The following is an 18,784-nucleotide window of genomic DNA, read 5'->3' as shown; positions in this document are numbered from 1 at the left end:
GAGGGGCATCGATTTTTCAGTTGCCAAAACTATGAGGTAATTTTGATAATTTTGTTGGGTCTAATTATGATTTTATAGTTGTAGCTTGGATGTGATGCTTACAAATTTTATTACTTGTCAATTGTGTAGGCTGGGCAGACTTGCAGGTTTTTTTGTTGGAATGACCTAGAAATAGCATCTTATGGGCAGAAGACAATTCATCGATTAAAAACTAAATTTCATAAAATACAAGCCTCAATGGACATCCAAACTAATAGATATTGAGTTGAAATTGATTTAGAGAGGCGTAAGCAAAAACTAGAAAAAACCAGTTTCATTATTCTTATTTAGATGTTGTGGTTATTTGTTTTGAGACTTGACAATGAGAAAATTCTGAGCTTAGTGATATATAATAAACTTTTGGACCCAATATATGGACATTGTTTTAGATATTGTAATTATTATTACCTTTCATTTCAATATAATTCACAAGCGTTTCCAATTTTGTATTTAATAAGCTACAAAATAAAAACCGTTGGAAAAATATGAATATTTCTTATTTATATTAATTTCACTGACATTTGCATATTGGGATAAAAAATAATCTTCGTGTTAAAATGACTTTTAGCTAAAGCTAGAAATACTCAACAGAGGAAAAAGACAAAATAGTTAGTAGTTAAGAATGGAAATGGAAGTGAGAGAAAAAAGTAATAAAAAAATAATAAAAGAATATTATTTTAATAGACTAAAAAATGATAAGGAATAAGATATATGTGATTTTTTAAAGATAAATAAAATTTAAGAGAAAATTATAGGAAGTGTGATTTTTAAATAAATTTTAGGGAAAATTTTGGGGAATGGGATGGGAATGCATCACCTAGAACATATTAAATATCAGACTCAAACATGTCTTCAACATCAAAATGATACAGGCAAAGCTTTGTAAGAAAAAAGCTCAAAAACATCAGTAGCCCTTCTGATACTGATGTAGAGGAATTTTGCTGTTTTTTATACTTAAAATCTTTTCATCCTGATTATATGACAGGAGACACTCCATACAAAATTTCATTTTTTTGCCTCTAAGAGACTTTGTCAGTCCAAAGAATTCATCAAGGTACTCTTTTAAATTACATGAAATCCCTAGATGACTCGACTTGCATACGAATGCGGAATCAGGCAGCAATGCGCCGGATCTTATGTCCACTCACTTGATTAAACACTGTTGGTCCACCATGACTGCTATTAAGCCTCATTTGCTGACTGCCTGCTTGGTCTCAGGGATTTTGATAATGCCACCATCTATCAAAGGCTGCAGCTCTTTTTTAGCCAATTCACGTACTTTAGAATCAGAGGATTCCAAGAATGCACAAATTACCTTACAACTGCCATTAAAAAAAAAAAAAAGGGAATAAGCCCCAAATATATCAGAAATCACATCTTGTTTTTAGCTGGTTCAATGAATTAGATTTGAAAGACTGAAGCCTTACCTGTGACCTTGGGCCCACAACTCACTCTTCCCTTTCAGAGCTTTCTTCCATAAAGTACGAGCAAATGTGGGGCAGTCCAAGATGAGTTTTCTAATCGTCCGTGAGGAATGGAAATTGTTTAGAACGTGCTCCTCTTCTGATTCTCCTGATGCCGTTGCTGCAAGAGATGCTATTGCTTCATGAAGGGCATTCAACTTGTCATCCAAAGTTGGGCGGAGAATGCCACCAGAACCTCCGGTTGCAACCTGCATGTATGACCAACAATCACTCGACGCAATATGAAAGGCTCAGAATTTAGAAAGGGCAGCTTATTTCACGAACCAACTTGTGATTTTGAAGAATCATATTGCCAACATAAAAATTTCATCATGTCTAATTTTCAGAAAGATGTAGGGATCTGGTGAGGAAACAGTGTCTGATAGGAATTATACAAGTTAACAAACACAATAACAACTGATTAAGATTGGGGAAATTTTTATCTTGATAAAATGGGGATTTATTAATGTACATTGGGGAGAATTAGACAACCATCGAACTATATTAACATAATAACTCTAGTAAACATATTTATTACCTCATATAAGACTTCTTTGCCAAAATTTGATCTAAGGAGTTCTCCTGCACTCTCGATACATAGATCAATTAGACCCTGCAAGCATTCCAGCATCCAAGTTTTCCACTCAAGTTTAGTCTTTTAACAAGTATTTTTAGCTAACTTTAGGTATATTGTTAGATGTTCAAAATATCATCATTATTGACAATGATAATATACGAAGCATTATAAAATATCTCTATTGATTGAAAGAAGTTAATAGAATGATGCATCAAAAAGTAAAATTAAAAGGAAATTTTATTAAGGAATCCAGAAAGTAAAGCAGCAAACCTCGGCAAGACCACTATTGACCAACAGTTCTTGCCTTCTTAAGAAAGGATCTTTTTTTCCTCCCTCAACAAGGTGAAGATCATCACCAGAAGCACTTGTATTACCCTCGGCAACTGTCACTTCAGTCTCACGTTTGGCCTCCTCGTCACTAGATTCTACAACCATTGAGGATTTTGCTTCAGAATTTGCTCCTGACTCACTCTGCCAGTGGCAACAAAACAGAGTTAGATCCAATATAGCTGCATCACCATTCGCATATGGTTCTTCAAAAAGATAAAGAGCTTCAAAATCACCTTGGCACTGAGAGAAGGAATTGATAAATTGAGAGAATTCAGATCATCAGGACTGAAATAGCGTGAACAGTCTGGATGAAGTAGCTGCAGCAACAGACGCCTTCCATTCTAAAATTTACAAATGATAAAAAAAGAAGCACTTAGTAATTCAGATCCATCTCTAAGTGATGCTCTACAAGTATTGTAAAAAGCAATTGATAGGCAAACACGCTACACTACACACAATAAATAATTAAGTCCTGAGTGATAAATAGGTCATTATTATTTATAAGAAAGGGGTGTGGGCCCACATTAAACAAATGCTCAAGGAGAACATCCATACTTGTCACTTATATGATGTTAACTATATTTTGAAATCATTTAGCACCATATGTAAGTACATCAGAAGAGAGAGAACCTTATCAAAAACAAGCTCCTTTAAAATCTTTTGAAGCTCACGAATCACAACCTGTAATCAAGAGAGTTAAGTAAGCGCGTCCATTTGAAAGTGATTTTGCAATAGATGTCACAACAACTAATAATCAAAAAACAATATCCAACCTTTGTTATTAGCTTTGTATCATCAACTATTGATAAAATGCAGACAAGCACCTGAAAAGCCAATTGTGGAAAAGTGAAGCTTCCCCAAAAATCTAGCACATATTTAATTGCAATCATATAATTTCTTTTCATAGGTAATCAAGAAGTTTTATTCATAAGATAATAGGCATAGCCAAGCGCACATGATGTATACATGAGTAATACTTAACTAGGATTTACGAACAAAATAAGAAATTCATAGATATTTAGCCCACCAATTGCAATAATATAATGTAAGGAAATTATCACCAAAATGAAAAAAGATGATGAACTTCATGAGCATACTTGGATCATTCATTCTCACTAAAACTTTAAAAGATATAAATATTTCAGTCACGTTCTTAGATTAAGAACATGCATCAGATAAGAGATTAATATGGAGGGGAAGGAAAATTTGTTACGTTAAAACATTTAGCCAATTAGTTTTTCCTCATCAGGAATTCTGCACTTGGAGCTATAGAGAAGATCAACAAAATGATTGATCTTCCACCAAACTCCCATCCCAGTGTGTCTGAACCAAAGCACAATAAACTTGACGATTAGTTATTAAAGATATGGGCTTCCCCTTTGCCATCCCAGAATGCCGTTTTCCAGGTAGTAAGCTGGCTAGCATGCATCATGCATCTCATGTAATGCAACTAGTTCAATTTTGTAGCAAACCCAATTTTACATAATGTAAGAACAAGCTCTTTAGCAACATACTTCCCTTTTCCATATCAACAAATGGACACTTAAGAGACATGGCTAAAAGAAAGCAATTCATTCTAAAGGTGTCTTAAAAATATTTGAATTTTGTGAGATACTACGTGTTAGCTATATGAATGTCAATGTAATTTCAGAATATGGCAACATTTATACCCTCAACATTGATTTTGGTAAATCATTACTAAGAAGTTAGATACTACTAAAATCAATAACAACTAACTGATGTCTTTTTAAAAACATATAGGAGATAGATGCCAGAAGACGAAGTATGGAAGCTAGAGGTGCAATGTTTGCCAGAAGAGTAACACTTAAGCTGACAGGACCCTGAAATTTGAAGTCCTTACCAAACTCCCACACTGATCGTGAGCAACCTTGCTTATGTGGTCTTTCATTCCTTTGATAATTTTTTTTCTTTCCTAAAGTAGAAATAGGAAAAACGAACAAATCAGAAGTCATCAATGATCAGAGATTCAGCACTCCACAAGAGTACGGTAACACAAGCAATGAACAGGATTTTTTTGCCCTTTTTTAAATCTTTTTTATTAAGAGTAGAATTCTACGACCAGTTGTGACAAACCTTTGCACTTCCATGCTTGACACACAGCATCCCAATCCTGGATCCATCCCTGGTATGAATCATTCGAACAAGGAGTGCACCCGACAACTGTTGGATTATATCTGCAGCAGAGGACTGTCCAACAAACTTGATTTAGAAAGCAAAAGAAAGACAAGAAGCAGAAGCCACAAAGGCGAGCAAGAAAATTATTCTGAAGTCCTAAAAAATTTATGGTGCATTTTAAAATCTCAAAAACACCTGATCAGCTATGCTGAAATACTCAATTAACATCCTGTGTATGATAGAGTGGTCAACTATTCCCTTCTCTAAAATTGGTTGAATCACTGAAGTCATGTGTCGTAAGACTGAAGATTTCTGTAGGCCCAGCTTTGAGATTACCTCCACTAACCTGAATGACAACAAAACATTTTTAAAAAAACTACAGTAGCATGACCACCAGAATCATTTTAAGTATTGGTTATCTAAAGCAAGGCAAAAAAAGGTGAGCAAATCTCAGAATATGTTGCCAGCTTTCATGAGTGAAGATACCAATCATTTGACCAATTATCCAAAGTCATAAATCTTCATTAAATAATGGATTTTTCATTTTTGTCTCTTACAGTGTCATAAAAAAAAGCATGCAGATAATTCACTTTTCTTTACTTTGTACATGTGAGAAAAAATTTGAATTAGCCACTATCCAGAGTGGTGAAAAGAAAAAAAAAAAAAATTAGAAACTCAGGTTTTCACTTTCTGGTGCTTCAACTGTCCAACATGCTGAATGGGATTACTTAGTTACTAGATTGCTTAAAGTGCGTGCGCGCATGCATGCTAGAGAATGATAATATTGCAGAAATTTATTTAAAAAAATCATTGTATATGAGGATTACAATGAAGTATTATCAAAATAAGAGGTTGGGAGTTCAGTTTCACCAAGTAAATTAGGCAAAAGTGGCTCTCCAATTTAAAGGGGAGGGTTGGAAGCTCAAAACTTGCTTATGTTCAAGCAGCCTAATAGGAAAACGGCCGTGGCATTATCAGCATGAGAGGTGCTGTGGAAAGCTATGAGGTGTTGTGGAAAGCTATAATGGACTCCAAGTTGGCTTGTGTATGGGGTATAAGTGGTATTCTAGTAAGGAATATGGTCTGCATGGGTGTGGGATTGTGAAAAAATCAGATGATAATGGGGGAAACTTTCCTACTTATACTAGATGTGATGTGCACAATGGGTATGATGACTCTAGGATAAATCCTGGACTTATGGTGCGGAGATAGGGTCCCAAGAAAGCTTTCCCAGAAGTGTGTAGAATTGTGTGTACAGAAGGCTTCAGTGGCTAATCTATTGGAATTACGGGTGCCCGCACCCCGCCCCCACATGGGCTGGGGTGGGGCAGGGGGGTTTGCCCCCGGAATCTGCCACCACATCCCGAGGCGGGGCCCCCCGTCCACTGCCCATCCACGGCGTAGAAAACCAGAAAAAAAAAAAAAAAAAAAAAAAAAAAAAAAAAAAAAAACCTAAAATCCACAACAAATTCGAAAACAAAAAAAAAATATATATATATTAATCCTAAACTAAAATTAGTAAAATAGATCTGACCTAACAAAGAACCACGGCGTCGGCCACTCGTGGCCATGGTTCCCTTCGCAAACCCATGGCCACGAGCATTGAGTGCTTCTAGGAGGAGAAGAAAAAGTGGAGGAGGAGAAGAAGAGGAGGAAGCGGAGGAGGAAGAGAAGAGGACGTTGTGAGAGGGAGAGAGAGTCTGAGAGAAGAGTGAAGAACCAGAGAGAAAAGAGAGGGGAAAGAGAGACTGCCCAGGAGGGTTAGGAACCCCAAAGCAATGTCGTTTTGTCGTATCCTTAAAAAAACAAAACATAAGATAAAAACATCTCGTATTATCAACAAATTTTTATATATGAAAATATAATTATAATTTTGGGTTGGGCTGGGGTCCCCGGGGGGGTGCGGGACAAGGCCCAAACTGCCCCCGCTATGTGTGTGGCTTGTAGGTGGGGTTGCCCGTGCCACTTAAGCTGGCCAAGGCGGTGGATGGCGGGGTGGCGGGGGGCGGTGCCCAGCTGCCCAGCCCTAATTGGAATTATCCACCTGCTACCCTTAGTGGAATGTCAATTTTCCCAAAACAGCTCATGACTGGGAAGTTGATGCCTTCATAGGTTTTTTTAATCCTTTGTACTCTATTAGATTGTGTGTGGATTTGTAGATAAGACCCTTTGGACCCTTTCCAAGAAAAGGAAGTTAATTGTTTGTTCTTTCTATCAAGACTTCATACTTATAATACTAACCTTTTCCTTGGAGGAGTATTTAAGCAAGCTCCTCTAAGAGCATTTTATCCCCCTCCTGGACAGCCTCCTTAGAAAAGATCCACACTAACAATCTAGAGAAGCTCCATATCATTGTGGCTAATTGGTGTTGTATTTGCAGAAAGAGTGGGAAATCTATGTCAACCACCTTGAACTCCATTAAAAGGCCGCCATAACCTTGTGGAATATGACTTCTTTGTTAGAGTTGGATTGGCTTGGATTATGCCTAGAAGGATAAGTAGACCTTTTACAAGCTGGAGAGAGTCGTGGCATCCAAGCAGTGTAAAAACATGGCTCCCATATTTTTATTGTGGTGTATAGGGAGGGAAAAGAATGATTGAAGTTTTGAAGACTTCGACGGGTAATGGATGAGCTTAAATTTTGCGTTTGGGCAGCTGCTAAAGATTTTAATGGATTCAATTTTTACAATTTCCTCGTATCTTCTTCTATTTCCAATTAGGCGTTTCTCTTGAACACATTTTATGTACTTGAGCTTTGCCTTTGGTATTTTTCAATAATATTTTCTTATTACTTACCAAAAGTGAAGCAACACTCATCAACAGATAACTTTTTTGAACAATAAACAAGAGTTTTCTTGGTGAAATAGATAGGCATATAGCCCAATTACACGGGGCTACTTATCAACAGAAAATTATAATGAAGTATTAAAAAGAAAAGTAATTAGAGAAAGTAAACCAACAACCACCCAACTGGTAAAATTTGAGAGAGAAAAAAGGGCAGGATGAAGCTTTACCTGCGCTCTTTCATTGAGACCAGGTCCTGAAACAATTGAAGCTCCTTAGAATACAATTCAATCAGTAATTCCTGCTTTTGTGCTGCATTTGCTAACTCGTATGCATGCTGAACAACTGCCAGATAAGAATACAACCAATAGTTAAAAGAATATTTAAATGAGGTTTGAGAAAAATGTAGATCACTATCTACTGGAAATACATGCATTGGTATCGCCTTTAGGAATTACATCAGTTGTATGTAAAAATTTATATAGGTAGTGTCAATGCCAAAAGTAAATGATATATTTCTTCTCCTTTTATGGCTCTCAAACTCCCATAAAATGTAATCATTCTATGTTGCAGGAGAAAAAAACCTTATATCCTTTATTAAGTGCTTGAGACATTGCAAGACATGGACATGAATAATTTAAATCAATCATAACTTAGGTGATTACAAAAGAGAGGAAATAAAATAAAAAATGCCCATATTTCTAGCTATATCCTGGGTCATATCACTCCTGCTAATCCAATTATTTGGAAGGAAACTCAAGAACAGAGAAAAACTGCACTGGAAATCGTTAAAACATACCAACAGATCCAACCATGTGGCGAAGAAGAGAAGCCACATGCCCATGGAGGGAGGAGATAAACCCTGCAAGCTGTTTTTTGGAGGCTGCAAATAGAAAATAGAGTAACTTGACCTCAAACTTGGAGACAAACTGCAAGTAAACAATTATTGTAAGAAATGCCCTCTAGTATCTCAGTTAATTTTTTAGGCTAACCCATACCATTGTCTAACATTTTCTTCACCAGATGAACCGCATAGGTGTTGCATGCAAGATTAAGAAAATGTGGTTGAAGCTCTTCAAACACCGCATCCCTTTCAGATTGTGAACAGTACTTAACAGAAGTCTATGGTACAGGAAACAGAATGTTAGAGGCTGCTCTGACCAGAAATGGAACTTGAAATCAATGCCATTGCAAAGTAAACACTGAAAGATACCTGCAGGACACGAGAAGAAATATGGGACCCAGCGATTTCAGGAATCTTGCCCTTCATCTTTTGTAGAGCTTCAGTCACAAACCTTCAGATAATAAAAGTCATAACAAAAGTGAGAAATGAAGGAAGAAAAGATGGATAAGAGAATATGCCACAAAGTCAAAATTTTAATCACTTGTTAGATGTAACAACATGCATACTTGGATCTGTCTTCTTTCGCAATATCGTGGCACCTCATCTTTTCCCACAGAGATGCAAGCTCCTACAGAAGATTAGAGATAAATAAATAAATGAGCCAAAAGCCACATTGAGCTAAGCGAGTGGGTTCATAAACAGGCCTTAGTCAAATTCTGTTTTCACGAGGAAAAAGAAAGCCATGCTACAATGCTTTTATTGGTAGAGTTAAATACATTCATGATATTAGTATATGCTACAACAAAGTATTTTTTTTATAAGTAATAAGAAGTTTTATCGAATCAAGTAGATAGGCATAGCCCAAGTACACAAGAAGTATACAAGAGAAAACACCTAAATACAAGCTTAGGAACTAGTAGAGGCTAAAAGAAGAACGCTTATAATCATTCCATTAAAAAAAAAAAAAAAATCATTGTGAATGTTAAAATATATTTTAGACTAATACGATCTCATAAGAAAAAGTTCTTAGTGATCAGGTGCCTATACGAAAACCAATATGGATCATGGGTTAGTAGAACAAACGCAGGAAAAAAATGAGTAAATAATACTCACATGCTCAAGAGCGTAATATCGTTTCCTCTTCTTCTTCCTAGCCTCTGACAGCTCCTGAGATACATAATAGCTCACGAAATTTAAAATAATTAAATATGTAACCCTCTAATCGCAGTCCACCAGCTTCGGTTTCCCTTCACCAACTTCAATCAAATTTGCTAATTTCACTACTAAAAGACTTAAATCGTTTCTGAATCTGCACATAAATGCAGTTAACAAACCTGTCCAATCTACCTCCAAATTGACATGCTAAAAGCATTACATTAGACGCACGCAAAAAGACTGAATGAAAATGTGACAATAAACGACCTTGGCATGGAGGCGACGCTCTCGTTTCGACATCGGAGCCTTCTTCTCCTCCCCGGCTTCCGCTTTCATGAACTTCGATTTCAGTGGTTTGAACGGTTTGTTGGAGCCCTTGGGACCTGACAGTCTCGGGGAGACGAGCTTAGGCTTCTTGGAATAGGTGGAGCGGTCCGGTGCTTCGGCATTAGCACCAGGAACTTGCTTCCTCTTTTTGGTCTTGCTGCTCTGCTGGTGGGACTTAGCCGCCATTGGACTCGCAGCTCACCTCTGAGAGGTCTTGGGGGTTTTAGCACTTCAAAAACCCTTCCTTTTCTATTTGCGGAATTGGGGATGCTCTTTTCGGGTAGGTTGGGAAAACGGGTCGTTTTTGCCCTGGCTCCATCTATACAATTACAGCGACGTATGCGCCTTTTTAAATGAAGTTCTCTGTCTTCAGCGCGCGTTACCGGAGACAGATGTTATTAAAGCGACCATTTGCCCTCTAAACTCGCAACTTGTTACAAGAAGTTCAAAGGAACCTGACCTCCTGCACATTTTTCATGTACATTTTTTCATGTACATAAACATTTTTTGTATATTAATTTTGTGCAAACTAATATATAAGCAGGAGGTAAGGTTCATGCACATTTTTTGTGATGAAAATTAATAGTTGGGAAACAAATAATTCAAGTAAAAATTAAATTATTAATTAACATATGATTAGTATAGTTGCAAAATTTGAAAAGAAAATATATTATTATTAAAAAAAATATTATTATATTATTATTTGGCTAATCCAATACGAGGTTATATCTTGAATGATTTTGATTTTATGCAAAACATGTATTTTTAGCTAAATTTTGAAAATGACTTTGATGAAATCAATTTCAATACTCTTAGACCACACACCATTATTACGTAGCATAATTTAATTTGAAAAATATATTTTTTTTACTTAAAAGAATAATAATACATGGGCAATTTTTTTCACTGCTTTTTTTTACAACCATGTATAAATGAAAATAATTATGTAAAATGATTCAAATAAGTTGGAAACTTAAAATTAAAAAAAGAAAAAAGTAATATTTTTAGGAAAAATGATACCATCACATTAACGGATTGTGAAATAATTGCAAAATAATTGTGTCGATATTATTATTGATTTCACAAGTTGTAGTCTATCTTTTGTTTGTATTTTCAAAACTTTTCTTATATAGAAATCTATATAACAAAATTTGTAAGTATTAGCAAAACTATATTAGAAAGCTCATAACATATACAATGTGATATCTTTCTTTATAGAGAAATGATTTGTAGAGTTTTAAAGTGTTCAAGTGTCATGTATTTTAAAAAAAAAAAAAATTAATAAATTTATATGAAATTTTTATTTTTTATTTTTGGATGGTGGGCTCCAGTTTTTTTTTTAATCTAAGCTCTTAGCTTATCAATATTTTTACAAAAAAAAAAAAAAAATTATTAAACCATCTTATCACTTTATTTTACAATTTGTCTCATCTAAGATGTAACCGTTGTGATCATAACACGCCACCTATTTTTGGTCGATAACAATTAGATCTCAATGTTTCAACATAGGGATTAAGTGCTAATTTTAATAGTTGAATGGTCAAAGTGTTAATTTGGAAGGATTGAATTGGAATGTGACTTCCCAAAGCCAAAAAGCTTTGCATGTGAAGCTCACATGGAAGTTTGGAACCATGATTCTTCTCTTTAGGCTAAGTCTTTTTCATCAAAAGTATCTGAGTTGGTCGCAACTTGAGTTGGTCTTCATGGACTTGTGTTAAAGTTAAAGGAGCAAATTTGATTGGTTTTTCATCATTTTCAAAACTGTACATGTTCCTAAACCCATCATGAATCCCTCTCCTATCACACTGTCATGGCCTCCCCAACAAAATATGGCCAGCATGCATAGGCACTACATCACAAAGCACCTTATCTTTGTACTTCCTAATTAAAAAAGAAACTAACACTTGCTTATTTACCCTAACCTCCTCACAATCATTCAACCACTCCAACTTGTGTGGTTTAGGATGTTTTAAGGTAGGTAAATTTAATTTCTCAACTAAAGTAGTGCTGGCAACATTAGTACAACTTCCCCCCATCAATTATCATACTACATACCTTGTTGTTGATATGGCATCTAATATGAAAAATGTTCTCTCTTTACTGCTCTATATTATCCATCTTAAATTTTGTATTGGGAGCATGCCTAACAACAAGAAACTCACCATACTCTTCATTCTTATCGTGCATATTCTCCATACTAGGCTCACGTTTCCTCCTATCTCTCTCACTTTACAAATTTATAATCAATGCACCTTATTGTTTCATCTTATCTATCACTTCCTCAAACTTCAAAGTTAACATTTCAAACTTTTATTGCATGGATTACAATACAAAGAATGAGTTATCTACCATCCCCTTTGGTGATGAGTCATTTTTATGAGACATCATATGCTCTGCACAAAAAAAGAATGTTAGAGGAAAAAATACCTCACACGCTCCCTTACGTGTTTACACTCGAATAATGCACTCCACTCGTGTTTAACTCTTAATTCACTTTTTCGATAATGATCTCACTCTCTCTTGCCTTTTACCTCAAGATTTTTCCCACTCAAGTTTTTTGAAGAACTAATTGAACTAAATTAAGATAATACAACCTTGTTTAATTCCAACTAGTAATTAGGTATAAGGAAACAAGAACAAGAAAAACACAGAGGGAACAAAATGACACGAGACTCAAGGTATTTATATGACGGAAAGAGTAATTACAAAACAAGATAACAACTAGAATGAAGTAACAAGAGGTAACTCAGCCCCTTTAAGGACAAGATCCAACCAACAAATTTATTTATTTCTCTTTTATTGTATAACTATGTAGCAACCATTGAATATGCTACCTTTACTTTCCTTCTTTCTCTCTCTCTTTTTTTTTTTCTTTTCCTTTCTTTTCTTTTCTTTTCTTTTCTTTTCATTTCCTTTCCTTTCTTTTCTTTTCTTTTCTCAATAATTCAACCACAAATAGAAATATTCAATTGGGATAATCAAACAATTGAATTCAAATATATATAAATTGGCAATGAAATAGAAGAGAATCAATGAAGTGGCACTCAAGTAATTGACAGACTTAGAGATGTAAAAAACTCCAGAAATTTCCAACCCTATAGATGTTGCAAATTTTGGCAGCCCTCAAACAAACAATTTATCCACCCAATGTTGTTGATAAACATGAAATCAAAATGATAGAGTAATCTGGGAGCCCTAAGAAAAACGAATTTCTGCATTTTTTTTTATTTGCAACCTTAGAACAATGAAGCCCTAGAGTTAAAGATGCAATAGATAAAAGATAGAATTACACCTTATTGGAAACCTTGCTTTGATACCAAATGATGTGAACCCCAATAAATTTGCTTTGAGCCCAACAACAATACTGGAAAAACAGCCTCAAGAAAGCCAAACTCAGGTATACGGATGGAGAATTTAGACCCGATGAGAACTCGTTCAAAGAACTTAGATTATATCAAAATTTAGACACGTTGAAGAACCCGTCTCAGGAACCTAGATTCCAAAGGAAGAACGCCACAAAAATTTTAATTTACCTTTGATAAGTTCAGGAGTTCAAGAAGAACAAAAGGAGATAAATCAACTCTCAATGACAATTTCATATAGTCTGTCTCTCAAATGAGGCTACAAGTGGTTTAAATAGACAATCTCCAAAAACCCTAAGTAAACAATGTCTCGGGTACTATAGCATAAACAATGTCATAAGCCGCGCTACAGTGACTTCTAAAACCCTAGTAAGACATAAAATTATAACTTTCCAAATAAACCCTTAGCCAAAATACAAGGCCTTCCCCAAAATCCTAATTCATTAGAAATAAAATGTGTGGGCTGAACATTCTCCAAGCCTAATTATTCTAGATTAATTAATTTGACTAATAAAATAAGCTATTTTAATGAAATAAATAAGTCCATGACTTTCAATAACAATAGGCCCAAGTCGTGTCTTCAATAGCTTGGATCAAGTGGATCAAAACCAGTTTTCCTTCTTTCAAGCCCATCATGAGTGTTGGGCTCTTACTAGCTTGATCCCAATTGGATTACACCAATTTTTGCATTGCTCCATTGATCTTACGTGGTTCTTAATCTTGTAATTGATCCTTAAGACTTGGTCCGCCTTGAGACCCATCATCATCGTTTTGTCATTTATGATTCATGGAGAGATTCCAAGATGCACAAATAAATTTTATCTTTCATTAGATAAATAGTTGAAGGTACTACTTGGCTAATTAAAGAAAGGCAACATCAATTTTTCATATGATAGTTTGTTAAAAGGTTATTGATGTGTGTGAATTAAACCCTAGTTGCTAGCCCTCCCCACTCTTTTTGTCATCGTCATCATGCCTCCATTTGTCGTCATCATCGCCTCCATTCGTCATCGTCATCATCGTCACTTGTGTTCCCTTCTATTCTTCGTTTCTTATTCCTTCCCCTCTATTTATCACCGGCTTATTCTTTCTCAGATTGTTGTTGGATCCACATACACTTCTATTCTTCTATTTTTCGTCATCGTCATCACACCTCCATTTGTCATCATCATCACCTCCATTCGTCATCGTCATTGTCGTCACTTGTGTTCCTTTCTATTCTTCGTTTCTTATTCCTTCCCCTCAGTTTATCATTGGCTTATTCTTTCTCAGATTGTTGTTGGATCCACATACACTTAGATTGAGTCATGGTGTAGTAACAACAAAAGCGAGTGTTTGATATGGCATTGATATTGTTGGGTTCCAATCTGTTTGCATTTCCATACTCTTCCCATTGCCTGCATCACAATCCTATTTTGGATGCTTTAAATTTTACAAACAAACGGGTTCAAACCAAATTGTTTTATGATGTTCTGTGGCTTAACAGCTTCCAATACTAAATATTTTGGTAAGTTGACAAATTGTGTTCCATGAATCATGTTTTGTAGTTTCCATGAATGTTAAAATGTACAAGCTGCAATTTCTGTGTGCTGGACCAAAGATCTTGTCTTTGGTTTTGCAAATAATTTCTATTTTTGCTTCTAATTTATAATTAGATCTAAGTTCATAAATCTACAAACATACTCTCTCTCTCTCTCTCTCTCTCTCTCTCTCTCTCTCTCTCTCTCTCTCTCATAGAGAATGATTGTGGGTGCATTTAAGTCAGTTTCTTTTTTGGCTTCTTGTTGTTTCCTGACTATCTTGTTAATTCTCACTATTTCAGATGCTAGACTACAATGTGCCTGGTGATACAACTTGAGCATATCTGTGGTTTGTTTTTTGGTAAAATTCTCTATGAAATGAAATGGGAGTGAATTAAATAAGCACATATTAAAGAAGATATTTTGAATGAATGCATTGCCAATATGTGTGATAGTGCACATGCATTCTTATCCCAGAACTGTTATTCTTTTTCTGCTATCAGTCTTTGTCAAGAATGATCATGGAGGAATGATAAAGTAATGTTGTAAAGCAACATTTGGTAGTGATAAAAGTGGATTCTACACAATTAAATCTTTTACAAAATATGGGCATCTAGATCATAACAATAAAGCTTTATTTGTTTTGGTTAAGTAAATGGAAGCATTTGTAATAGAGTTGATATTTCGATTCAGCAAATGCCCCTACCTTAAAAAAAAAAAAAAAAAAAAAATCAAAAACGGGTTTGACCCAACTTGTATCCACTGGGTCTATTTCACTATTTTAAATACTGTACCGTACTGACTGGTATATACCATACCGACCATTGGTCCAATACATGTATTATACCTGTTTCATACCGGCCGAAATACTGGTCATACCGACCGGTATTTTGGCTTTTACTTTTTTTTTTTTCCATTTATTCAAACTATAAACTCATTTTTTTACCCTATATTCAGACCAGACTATTTATAATTTTTATATATATGTATTTATGTATAATTTATTTATATATAAACTATTATTTTGAAATCTAATTTTTATATAGTTATCTATATAATTTATTTATATATCGACTATTCCAAAACGGTACATGAAACAGTATCAGTATCGAAATATTTCGTTCCATGTCTTGACCGATACGTCATCCGGTACGGTATTCAAAACTTTGGTCTGCTTGGCACACTCAGGTAGTCGGGTCAGGTCGGGTCATGCATAAAATCCCTGTGGGCAGGTGCATGCCTACCCAATAATTTTTTCTTAATTTCGATAGCAAATAGGAAATGCAACTTTTCCTTCAAGGCAACTTGAGATCATTCTCTAACTCAAGGTAAAGGGGAAATGATGGGTTTAGAATAAAAATTTGGCCATAAAGATCCGAGTCCTTTCTTTGGAGAGGTTTTACAATGGCATTTCTTTTGATGTGAACATCCAAAGGCTTTTCATATTCCTTTTGGCATCAACGTGCAAATGTAGAGTGTGAGAATATTTTTCAACGTGCATGGATGTGAGATTTGTGATGCAGCTGACTCAGTTTCAAAGAATAGGTCTGTGGTTTCGAAAAGCCAAAAGTAAATCTGATCAGTTGGGCCTTATCCTTGGCTTTATTCCAATGTTGATGTAGATCATGTAACGCTACAATGGAGGATTTGATTGAGGGCTTTTCAAGTGTGACTTGGAAAGTTAAAGCATTATTGAGAGAGGTTCTATCTAGAGTGCTGAAAGTGAAGAAGCACTTAAGAGTTGTATGGACAATGAGGTATTTCTCCACCTTAGTGTATAAACTTTGTCTTTCTAAATTAGTAGTACTATTTGAAAGCATTTACATCACACATCATTTATATGGTATAATTTAAGGAAAATACTTTAGCTATAAATAGATTACACAAAATTAATTCTGCAAATTGATGTGGCTTAATATGATTCGTCAAATTGTAAAGTTACTTTTATTATAAAGCAAATCTAACAGATCAGATGAAACCATATAAATTTGTGGGATTGTTTTTGTGTGATTCTTTTGTAGATGTAGCAATCCTCATAATTTAATTAGACAATGCTAGGGTCACTGAGAAAGGTGACCCATGCATTGTACTGATAGTGCAAATTGTACTTTTATTTTTTTCAAATATTTTCAAACCCCTTTAAACATTTTGAACAAAGAAATCACAAACACATTAAAAAACACTTTCTTAACTATTAAGTAGAGAGAGAATCGGTTACTTCTCTTGGTGGGAGATGGGAGAAGTATTTTCCAATTTAATTTATAAGATTCAAATTCTAAAATCTATTTTTCAAATCAAACTATGTCACCTAATGCCTTCAAATAAAATTATTCTTACTAAACATGTGACCTATCTTTGAATTGGTTAAAGCCAACATCAGGTAGGGTAGAACTAAATGTTGATGGTTTAAAGCTTCTATGTTCACAAACTTTGAAAACTGCATGATTGGAGTACCATTTTTTGTTGGATATTTGGGAGAAAATTATGGAAGTCATGTCAATTCTATAGCCTAATTGCCTATCAAGAGACTTACCATTGAGAGAATAAGCATTCCTGCAGTTTCATGTGTCCTGGCCAAGATCATGGTGAGGAGAAGCTCTCTAGTAAACCTCCCCACTGTAACTTTTCCTTATCTTGCAATGAAATGGCCAGCACTTCAATGCAAGGTATAGTTTGATTGCTGTAAAGACCATTTTTTATTTTATTTTTATTTTCCAATTAAAGTCTTAAGCTTTATTTTGAGATTTTTTTTTATATCCGAAGCTTTTCTTATAACCACGGTATTCTTGTAATTTATAAGATTCAAATTTTAAAATCTATTTTTCAAATCAAACTATGTCACCTAATGCCTTCAAATAAAATTATTCTTACTAAACATGTGACCTATCTTTGAATTGGTTAAAGCCAACATCCGCCCAATGTAATACCATTTTATACTATTGATGTAACGACTAGATACGAAATGGGGATTTTTGTATAGAAAAAATTGATAAAAATGTCTTAAATAGTACTTAAAAATATATTTTGTTGGCTATAAGTTTAAATGTACAATAAAAATGAATAAAAATAACGTTAATTATAGTTTTTTTTCATCAGTTAAACAAATTTATTGATCGTGAGGATAAACAAGATCCTAAATATACATAAAATATATAAGAACATTGCCCATGCATGCTAGTTTAGCGATAATTACAACTGATCAATGAAGTAAAGTATTAAAATAAAATAAAAAAGTCTAAGCTTATCTATTAATAGATATCAATCTTGAAGAATTTTGCAGTTCTCTCTCTCTCCAAACACACCATTATAGACAAATTGTGACAATTTCCCATATCATGCAATCTTGTTCTTAAAGAGATTAATCACCCTTTTCGACATCACTCAAGCTAGGCTCACCTTGGCAAAGAATTTATTACACATGGCTTTGACAATCTCACATAATAGATGATCAACATATTCCCACTCTTTTCAAATATACAACGTCAATCCATAACAATGACTAGGCTTTTCCTTGAGTTGTTTAATGTAAGAATCCTTCTCAAGGAAGTAATCCATATAAAAAGATTATCTTTTATGAGTGCTAATTGAACTCGACAATACAATAAAAGTAATCAATTGTCAATACCAATACTAAATCTTTTAATAATTTCCTTTTAAATCTAAACTATGTATGAGATAATCTATTTTTGATAAGTTATCCTCTATTTTATTTTGAGTAATGCATTTATTTTTTTTAAAAAAATAGAGTTTACTATTAAAAAATTAATTTTTATATAAATTATATATTTATTCACTTTTTTTTAAAAAAAGTGCACGGCTTGCATAATTTATAACTATAAACATCACGTTTCTTTTATTTCGAATGAATCTTAATTTAGTAAGACTATATACAATTATATAGTGTGCAAGCACCAATCTATTATTTTAAAAAAGAGTAGGGTCTACTATTAAAAAATTATTTTATTTTATTTATATAGATTCCATATTTACTTAATTTTTTTAAAAAGAATGTGTGACACTTACGCACTTCACGACTGTAAATATAAATTCTTATCATATAATTCACATTACTTAAATTTTAAAATTTATATTTCTAATCAAATTATACTATGTAAATATTTTACTATGTGTGCTCTATAAACCGATTTGAAAATAAAATTTTTCATCTTATTCATATTCATAGCTAAAAGAGTTGCTCAACATCATTAAACTAGAAAGTCAAAGACAAAGCAAATCAATTTGTCAACG

At 34.2% G+C, this 18,784-nt stretch overlaps 1 protein-coding gene across 1 annotated transcript; it reads right to left on the bottom strand.

The window, feature by feature from the left end:
* Window positions 1-857: 857 nt before the first annotated feature.
* Window positions 858-9,927, bottom strand: LOC122300401 (pumilio homolog 24). The gene is made up of 17 exons (XM_043111026.1): window positions 9,595-9,927; window positions 9,286-9,339; window positions 8,739-8,800; window positions 8,542-8,623; window positions 8,327-8,450; window positions 8,128-8,211; window positions 7,559-7,673; window positions 4,741-4,891; window positions 4,504-4,617; window positions 4,271-4,342; window positions 3,183-3,233; window positions 3,040-3,090; window positions 2,643-2,750; window positions 2,350-2,550; window positions 2,041-2,115; window positions 1,467-1,711; window positions 858-1,361 (listed from the first exon to the last, which is right to left on the bottom strand). The coding sequence occupies exons 1-17, from the start codon at window positions 9,838-9,840 to the stop codon at window positions 1,229-1,231; spliced, it is 1,968 nt and encodes a 655-aa protein (XP_042966960.1). The 5' UTR covers window positions 9,841-9,927; the 3' UTR covers window positions 858-1,228.
* Between the last annotated feature and the right edge of the window lie 8,857 nt (window positions 9,928-18,784).

The sequence above is a fragment of the Carya illinoinensis genome, chromosome 2 (assembly GCF_018687715.1).
Source record: "Carya illinoinensis cultivar Pawnee chromosome 2, C.illinoinensisPawnee_v1, whole genome shotgun sequence".
Classification (NCBI taxonomy): Eukaryota; Viridiplantae; Streptophyta; class Magnoliopsida; order Fagales; family Juglandaceae; genus Carya; species Carya illinoinensis.
The sequence above is the reverse complement of the archived record's forward strand: the minus strand, read 5'-3'. Positions and strand labels throughout refer to the sequence as shown.

Excerpts from the sequence above, each read along its gene's own strand:
- LOC122300401 (XM_043111026.1), bottom strand. The coding sequence starts at position 9,840 with ATGGCGGCTAAGTCCCACCAGCAGAGCAGCAAGACCAAAAAGAGGAAG. Across the intron at positions 8,624-8,738 it reads GCGAAAGAAGACAGATCCAA|GTTTGTGACTGAAGCTCTAC; the intron begins GTATGCATGTTG and ends TATTATCTGAAG. Across the intron at positions 2,116-2,349 it reads TCAATAGTGGTCTTGCCGAG|GGTCTAATTGATCTATGTAT; the intron begins GTTTGCTGCTTT and ends GAATGCTTGCAG.